This window comes from Chiroxiphia lanceolata, chromosome 3 (genome assembly GCF_009829145.1).
Source record: "Chiroxiphia lanceolata isolate bChiLan1 chromosome 3, bChiLan1.pri, whole genome shotgun sequence".
NCBI classification, from domain to species: domain Eukaryota; kingdom Metazoa; phylum Chordata; class Aves; order Passeriformes; family Pipridae; genus Chiroxiphia; species Chiroxiphia lanceolata.
In genome coordinates this window covers 10,963,506-10,972,274 of record NC_045639.1, presented here as the reverse complement: position 1 = coordinate 10,972,274, position 8,769 = coordinate 10,963,506, and the positions used below count along the sequence as shown (strand labels likewise).

Sequence of the window (8,769 nt, the reverse complement as noted above, 5' to 3'; positions counted from 1 at the left end):
GCGGCGGAGACTCCCCAGCGCTACTACAGCTGTAAAACACTGCCAAAAATCCTGTGTGGACCCCCGTGAGTAATATGTCTGATTGTTCTAAAGGGTGTTTGTGACTGGAAACTACAGGCAGAGACATATTGCAGATGTTTATTGCAAGCAGTAAGTTAGAAGGAGGCAGGAGGTGAGAGACAGTGGTGAAACTATTGGTGGGTATAATAAGGCTTTCCTCCTAGACTTCCGTAAGCAAGCATGGGTTTCTCTGAAGATGTGCAACCAAGGTTCTTCCAAACAAGCTAATGAAAAAGAAATGGGGTGCTGAAGACAATTACAGGACTGCAGGAGGACAGAGATTTGACCTGACAGTGAGATTAAAGGACCATCTTGTCCCATATATTGGTTTGGAGTGGCCAAATGTCCTATTCTTATATTCTTTCCTTGATCATTGACAAGTGTATAGTTATATTTTTCTCCTATGTTTTCATGGCTTTCAGAAATCTGCATGTCAATTATTTCCTGAGCCAGAAAAGATATCTGTAATAGTACAAGTGGATTTTTCTTTTTAGAATTTGCTAATCCACTGTAACTGTTGAAGACAGTGTATTGTTTTGTGATTTGACTGACATAAATCTAACTGGGATTTGATATCTTGCGTTAAATGAGTTCTCCCACATAGGATTTTAATTTTTATTTTTAAAAAAGGGTGGGTTTTCCACTTAGAGAGAACTGAAAAGGGCAAAGCATGTATGGATTTACAGAAAACAGGAATTCCCTTCCCACTTCCTTGTGACGTGTCTGGGTGCAGCTCAGTCAATGAACAAAGCCCGGAACTATAAAACCATCCACTGAAGTGGGAACTGAAATTTATTAGTTCAAGACTGAGCAACCTGGAACGACTCCAGTTGTTATTCCTGCCAGCCCTGGAAGGCATTAGAGTGCCATTGTACGGAGAAGGAAGCTCAAGTGCTGAGCTGTGAGGAGAAATAAAGGCTGTTGCCTATAGTTTGGATGTATGTATGCTTACTCTTAGAGGTGGCACAGAACTCTGCAGTGATAGAACAAATTCTGGACTAATGGAAAACACTTGGGCAAGCTCAAGTCACTACTTACCAACCTTGAAAAAACGTAGTATGTAGATTTTACAGTCTATAAAGTTCTTGAGACCTGCTAAAGCATTTAAATCTTATTGGCAGCCAGTAGATGAGGAGGTAATACCACCATGAAAGGAAGTTAATTTGTTGGAGTTATGGGATTAGAGAGGTAAATGTGAAAAGTTATGTTGAACTAAAAGGCACTTGGCTGCAAGGCCAAGACTTCAATATTTTCATATTTGCTTCCTAGAGTGGGTAAAACTGATAGGCCTCTTTGCTTCAGTAAAACTGCAATAGTGATGTAAATAAGCTGGGATCACTCTTTTGCTGGCTGAGTATCTAGGCCTTAAAACCTTTGATTTAGGCAAACCTAAGCTATGGCTCTTGCACTGTGCCAGTAAGGGATGGAGGCATGGAGGGATGGAGCAGGCTGCTCACTGGACAGCCAATGGCTTCCCATTTCCATTCTACCATCTAGTGAGGTCTCCTCAAACAGAGGTGCTCCCAGCCCATGCAAGGCCTTTTTAGTTCTAATGAAAACACCATGAAAAAAAGTCAGCAGTTAAAATTTGGGAATTTACAACATTATTTCTAAAACAGTTTCTGTTTTACAGAACAGGAACAAATCCAGGCATCCTCTAGGGTAGTCAAACAATATCTCTAACATGTTGCAGGGTAAGATGGATGCTGTACACAAGTTGAAGGTTTTGGTGATGTTTCTGTCTCTGGCTACTTTCACGGTCATGGTGATAATGAACGCTGGAAATGCCACTGGGATATTCAAAGGTAACACAAGCAAATTGGTTTTGTTCAGAGGTGGATTTCATGCACTGTATAGTTTGATGATATAAGGATGGGATATATCTGTTTGTTAGCTCATCAACTGTCCAAACACACCTTGTTCTGTGAAAGGTGGAAGTAGCTGCTGCATCCTCCAGGTGTTTCAGCCAGATGCCTGAGTCCCATCTAGTCCCTTAAAATCCAATGAAATGGTCTTGTCCCTGGTGACCCTGGATCTAGTGGTGCAATGTCTTTGCAGACATTACCCTTGTGTCCCTGCTGGGAGATGTTCAGGCTGCTGCTGTGGGTTTATAGAAGGCAGTGGTGCCGTGTTTGAGCACTACCCAGCTGAATCTACCAGTAATTGTGCTTTTCTCTGGATTTCACACACAGCTGGCTCCTCTGGTTCTGTACAAGAGGGAAGGTGCTCGGGGTTCCCCATAGGGACAGTGATCCCATAATGGGTGTCTAAAGGGAAGCCAACTGCAGCATGTGGCTTGTTTACACCAAGGGTGTGCTTTCATCATCCCAAAACCCACTGGGGTGTGGATGAAATCTGGAGGAAGATTGAAGGGTGAGGGAAATCAGCAGTCTTTCCCCACCCTTAGGATGTAGTAACAGTTTTGCCTGCAATAACATTCACCACCACAGGTCTGTTCAGGACAACCCCTGGAAACATCTCAGACAAGTACAGCACTGATTTCACACCAGCTGGCTGGACTTTCCTCATCTGGAATGTCATCTATGCCTGGCAGCTCGCCTGGCTTCTCTACGCCTTGTCAGGGATCTGTCGAAGGTATTTTCCCTATTTACTGTTTATGGTATAAATGAGAAGGGACAGTGACTCTTCCTTTCTGTAGTAGCTCAGAGTCTTAGCCCCTTTTCTGGGGTTTCTAGTAAGAGTAAACCCGTTGCCATTTATCTTGGCATGCAAAAGGACTGCTGGAGCACCTCTTAGGTTCAGCATCCAAAGCTGGGAAGCAGTTTGGAGGTGTACATGAACTGCTCTAACATGCGAACAGGTATCAGTGTGTAAACTGCTCTGTGAGGCCTCATTTCCACTAACTCGTGGGATTTGACAGTTTTACCTGCACTTACCCACTACTAGATGCTGACAATCCACAGGGGCAAAATTAATGGATTATGGATCTAATGCTCTGAGTTTACTTGCTGTTAGACATCAGAGAATCACCACTGGGGAGTCTCTTGGCTTATTGAACTGGACTTCAAGCTTTTTCTGGGGCTATAAGGTCAGTAACTGCCTCATGCAGTTCCTTGCAGTATTTGTAGTATTCCAGGATGTCTTCTGTGGGGCAGACTTACACTGTACCTCTCCTGTCAAGGGGGACCATGGACTGCTTAGTTGGAGTTGTGTATCTGCTATTTTTTCATGGTTTCATCTCTCATTTGGTGATGACGAACACTGAAGGTTGAGGGAAGAATGAAGTGTGTGTTTGTACAGAATCACCAATCAGTCCATACACGTGTATGAGCACACACAAAATACATACTCACATACTCACACAATGATCCCAAAAGCCCCAGGAACCGGGCTAAAATTCCATGAGCATGCCATTGCTGCCACCAGCAGTGGCACAAGCTTTACAGCATCTGTGGAGCAGTCCTTAGTATCCACTGTACCTGTGATGGTGCAGAGACCAGCAAGAAGTTCTGTACTGTGGGACAATGTCCGGATGGGGAAAGCCACAGGGACTGTGTTGTGTCAGAGAAGGATGCACAGGAGAAATTGTGTGATTTAACTGGAATATTTAACTCCAGTGTAGAGTCCCTGGTAGTATAAGGAAAATGAGGCCAGGAAAGTTTGGTTGGTCAGTGCAGGCATTGTTTTCCTTTCTCCATGCCCACTTTTTCCTGGCAGGAATGAATTCGGACGTGTCTTCATAAAGCCAGACTTGCTGCCAATACCTTTTTATGTGTCGTGGTGTCTGAATAATGGCCTCAATGTTGGATGGCTCTTTCTGTGGGACCGAGAGTAAGTTGCCTTTTGCTACAAATGCTTTATAGCGCTCTTGTTCAGAATACTCCAGTACTTCATTTTGCCTTTTCCTCTATGTGTGAACACTTAATCACACCTGTAAAACTCTATGGCAGGCCTTGGCAAAACACAGCCTTCATAGAAGTTTAGAGTTTTTCCATGACGTTGTCATCTTGCCCATGAGCTAGATTGGTCATTGAAGTCTAAGATCTACTCAAAGCTGCTGTTCTTCTATGTTTTTACCTCCACAGGTAAGACAGGAGCCATGCCTCTCTTCATAGATGCTCCCTGCCTTGGATTGTTTTCATAATCATGGCCACATTAAGGGCTTATAAAAGCACCACTGTCAAGAGGTGAAGAAATTAGTTGCAGTTAGGAAAATAACTTCATGATTAACAGAGGAAAACAGCAACAGCAGAATGTCAAAATGTGGGCTACATGTAGTGATTACCTTTATTAAAGGCTGATCAACTTAAATTCAGTAAAGGCCAAACACTAAAGCTATGAATTAAAGCATTGTGACACCACTGAAAAAAATGTACTGTCTATTGTGTGTGCGTGTTCTTTGTCCTAGATACCTCCTTCCAGCCCTGGTGTTCCTGGTAGTCCTCACTCTTACCACGTGTGCCTCCCTCTTCGTTTCTCACCGAGCCTTGAGCATCTATTCCTCGTGGTTTGTGAAGGGTCACAAAGCTGAGCTCTGGCTCATCCGCATTCTGGTAGGTAGCATTTGGGAAGCTGTGCTGTGGGTAAATGCTAAAAAATGCCCCCCTCTGTGCAGTGTTGGAGGTATTGAGAGTGAAAGATTCAATGGCAGGACACGGGTAAGGAAAGAGTTCTGCCCTGACTTTGACTTGTGCTTGCTGCAGGTGCGCACAGGCTTAATTGCATCTGCTTCCTATCGGGCACCATGGGAATGATTCAGAGCAAGGTACTTCTCCAGCTGCTACAGAATAAAGTTTTCAGTGGAGTGGGAAAACTTCAGCCCAGACTTGCATCTGGGGTGGGGAAAATATTTCTTGCAGGGGGAGAAGCCATTGCTAAGGGTCGCTTCTGATGCTGTAGCTGATCATGATGTTCCTGACATTTGACCTCAAAAAATTATATATTTCTTACATGGGGAAGTGTGCAGTGCTCAAGGATTCAAATGCAGCTGTCTTTCTGAGTTTTGTGAAATTCTGGAAGGAGTTGCTTTTCTGCTGTCCCTGAGAAGAGGGGTTGTTTGGCAAACCTCACAGAGAAAAAAAGATAAACACGCTCATACTCCATCACTCCTGTTCCTCCCTCCTAGCTCAAACCTGCTACCTTGATGCCTTCTTCTTCTATCCAGGACATCTCACATTGCACTCCCATGGCTGCCTCTGTGTGCTTTTACCACCTTCGATTCCTTACTTAATATTGGGGTTGCTCAGTAAAAAAGTGGGTCAGCAGTAAGCAACCACCCAAGAAGAAAATGGGGTTTTGGTGGAGGGGGAGTTCTGCACAGAAAAGTTCCTACCAACCCTTCTGGAAATGTACCTACATCTTTTAACACAAACTGGGAGTGGGCTCTGTCCTTTACACCCCTGTACTGCACTTCCCTGCAACACCTGTACAACACACTGCTGGGGTGGATCCCTGGACTTCTTTGGGGACTCCAAGGCTTCTACACCTCTCCATCCTGAGGGACTTTTCCTGCAGCTGGGTCCAGAAGTCTGGATTAACTGCCCCAGGGCCTCTGGGTCACAGAAGGCAGAGATTACCCCATTTATCACTGCTTGTCCCCTTGCTGTGCTGTGTGGCAGGTCCAGAACGGGCTGGCACTGTACGGAACGTGGACCACCATCGCCACTCTGCTGAACTTCGCCGTTGTGCTGATCTACCAGGGGAACGTGTCCCACGAGAAAGCAACCACTGCTTCTCTCAGCATCCTTGCTCTCTGCCTGGTCATATGGTAAGCACTCTCATGGGTTCCCACCAAGCCTCAAAGACCCCTTCCACCTCTCACAAATGGTGCCTGTCTGTCCCTGTTTGTTTGTGGTTCATCCCTGTCCCGAGACTGAGCACAAAGGCCTCTGTTATAATCTGTGGCAGATGAACTGGGACACTGGGCAGAGCTTTTCTTCCCTGACCCTCAGGAATGCCAATAAGCACATGTTGTGGGCCAGGAACAGGGTTTTGTGACTTGCAGGAGCCCAGCCTGCCTTAGGTGTACAGACGAGGGTGTGATATGGAAAACATATGAAACATGGCTTTATTTTCCCCTAAACCCACCTTAAATAAATGATTTATGAATCTTCTGAATTTTGGTAAGTAAAAAAATTTTGGACTATGGTCCAAAGTAGCCCACAAAACCCCCATTCTTTGTCTAATTCCTTTCTTAGAGAATGTAAAAAAAAAAAAAAAGGATAAAAAAAGGGGAGAAAATGCTTACCTTGGTCACTCTTTTTCTTCACAGGTTTTACCTAGAAAACTTCTTTCTTGACAAGTATGTCCGCTATAACCTCACAATCTACCCAGTGGTCATAACAGCTCTGATTGGCAGCGCATGCAAGAACAGCTCGTTTTCATCCCCAAAGACCAACAGCATTTTCATAGGTGAATCTTTTGGACTGTTTCCAGCTCCTGCAAAAGAAGGGCAGTAAACAATTCCACATTCTTACTGTGTATTAGGGGCAAAAAGGCTTGCCACTTGAAAAGTGCTATTTATTAAAAGCAGAAATAGGGATATATTTGGAGGTATTTATTCTGCTAAGTAAAGAGTAGAGCAGAAATCACTGCCCATGAGCCTTGGGGCTGAATGCAAACCTTGTGTTGTCTCCAGTTCACTTCTGAGCTCTATGTGTTTGCCCCACAATCCTCCATCACTCACTTGGGTCCTCTGCTAGTCCATCTGACACAGGGTGGGCCAAGGCAAAAGCAGGGCTGGGATGAAGGCTGTGGACTTCCCATTTGCCCTATATTGTTTGGGATATGGGAGCAGTGCATAAGCTTCTGACCCACGGAGGGCTTCATAATGCAAAACCCTGCACATGCTCCTCTCCTATGCAGAGCTCAGACCGGCCTTAACAAGTTTTCCTGGGATTATTTGGCAGCTGCCAGACACTGTACCAGAGCTGAGTGTAGTCATCCATTGTAAAAGGGCTTAAGCTGTCCAAATTCTGTACAATCACAGTCTGGCAGGAGCTATACCATTATGAGCAGTTTTATGCTGGCATGAAAGGGACTGAGCTGTGTGAACTCTGAATCCTGCTGTAGCAGTCTGAGATGCCTATTCCCACTGTGGGGTCAGCAGAAGGGAGCATGTTCCCACCCTTCAGCCTTCCCACTGCCACATACCAGTGGCTAAAGCTAATTTCTGGACTGGTACCACCATTGTAACCATTCCAGTACATGTTCCCTTTGCTGTAAGTGCAGCTGGAGTTCTGGTCATGTCTAAAAGCACCAAGCAAGACTTGGAAAAGCTTGTCTGCCACAGGTATGGGGGCACTGGAGGCTTCTCTCCTGTGTTCCTGTAGTAGGTGCATTTCTACCAGCAAAACTTAAATCTTAGTGGTTGAGCTTGTTTGGCTGGTAGGACAAGAATGTGCTTTTCCCAAACTCATACATGTTTCTTTATATAGTTCAACTATTCTTGGAGTGTTTTGTTAATGTAATGCATTTTAATTCGTGTCCATGAAGCCTCCCCCTTTTTAGACGTGCCTTGACCTGGAAACATTGGGCAAATTTGGCTGTATAGCAGTGAAACTCTGAGAAATACAACTCTGGGGGCCATGGATCCTATACAGGGGATTGGGGTTTTTTTCTCTTTCCCTGAATGCCCCCAGTACCGAGAGCTGGGGTATGACAAGAGGGGTCATGTCTTTCTCTTATGGCCTAACATGCTTTTGTTTCATTTTGGTTTGTTTCTAGTCGTTCTGCTGGCAGGGACTTCCCTGATCTTTGCTGTTCGGCTGGGACTGGTCATGTGGAGACACTATAAGAGACCACTGGAAGCATCAGGAACCACAGACCCGTCAGGCACAGTGGCCTGAGACCTGTGGCATGTTGTGGCAGATACTTGAAAGGGAGAAAAAAGAATTGGCCATCTGCTGGTCGTTCCTTCCAGTATCAATTGCCTTGTGCTTTTCCCTCTTATTCTCCATCTCAAAGGCAAATAGCTTGTGCCTGCAGACCTGTTTCGCTCCCACGTTCTCTCGGATGAACTACTCGCAGCTTTTACTCTGGAAAAGTGGAGGGAAAGGTCCTTCAGCTGAGCAGCCCTGGAACAGTGCAGGGAAAGGTCCTTTAGCTGAGCAGCCCTGTGCACCTCTGTGATGCCTGAGCTGCAGCTCCTTGCTCCTGCCAGAGCAAGGAGAGCTGTCAGCGGGAGGTATGTCATTCCCTTGGCCATGGGTCCTGAGTATCCACAAGTCCTGCTGCTGTGAGCAGATCTCCTGCAGGCAGCAACTGCTTCCTTTCCTGCTTCTCTTCAGCATGACAGAAACAGATACTACAGCTTGATATCTACCTTTACAGTGTCAACTCTGATGTTTGATAGACAAGGGAGCAGGAGGAGTGACTGAAGACTTCTGACACAAATGGGTTGCCTTTCCCTGAGCTTGTGCTGGCTGGATGTCTCCTGCCGGAGGATGGTTTGTGGCCAATCTGGAAGGAGGTTAGATGTACAGATGAGATGGTACCTGATCTGGGGTGAAGCCTGCTGCTTCAAAGGAAGGCTGTTTAAGAAAAAAAAAATAATATTTGAACCGGTAGAGCGAGTTCATCCTGGATCAGTGCCTTTCTCATGTGGTTTCACCACTTCTTATTTGGTATTAGGAAGCCTAAAAGTGGGTTGACTGAATTGTTGGACCACTGCCTCTATTTCCTGTGCCTAATCGAGAGTTGGTGGTGCCTCACAGGTGTCTGGAAGTGTTTCTACATGGCAGGTGCTTT

The 8,769-nt window shown here is 45.4% G+C and overlaps 1 protein-coding gene across 1 annotated transcript; it reads left to right on the top strand.

Annotated features, from left to right (window-relative positions):
- The first annotated feature begins 1,226 nt into the window (after nt 1–1,226).
- Nucleotides 1,227–8,189, top strand: LOC116784627. Its single transcript, XM_032683420.1, has 9 exons — nt 1,227–1,248; nt 1,754–1,865; nt 2,511–2,655; nt 3,739–3,852; nt 4,430–4,574; nt 5,640–5,788; nt 6,293–6,432; nt 7,747–8,077; nt 8,117–8,189. Exons 2-8 carry the CDS (start codon nt 1,760–1,762, stop codon nt 7,866–7,868), a joined length of 921 nt encoding a protein of 306 aa, XP_032539311.1. The 5' UTR covers nt 1,227–1,248; nt 1,754–1,759; the 3' UTR covers nt 7,869–8,077; nt 8,117–8,189.
- The last annotated feature ends 580 nt before the right edge of the window (nt 8,190–8,769 follow it).

Bases quoted from the DNA above. Each gene is read 5' to 3' on its own strand.
- LOC116784627 (XM_032683420.1), top strand. From the start codon at position 1,760: ATGGATGCTGTACACAAGTTGAAGGTTTTGGTGATGTTTCTGTCTCTG. The intron at 4,575-5,639 runs GTAGGTAGCATT...GCTGTGTGGCAG, and splicing joins TCTGGCTCATCCGCATTCTG to GTCCAGAACGGGCTGGCACT. The intron at 5,789-6,292 runs GTAAGCACTCTC...TTTTCTTCACAG, and splicing joins GCTCTCTGCCTGGTCATATG to GTTTTACCTAGAAAACTTCT.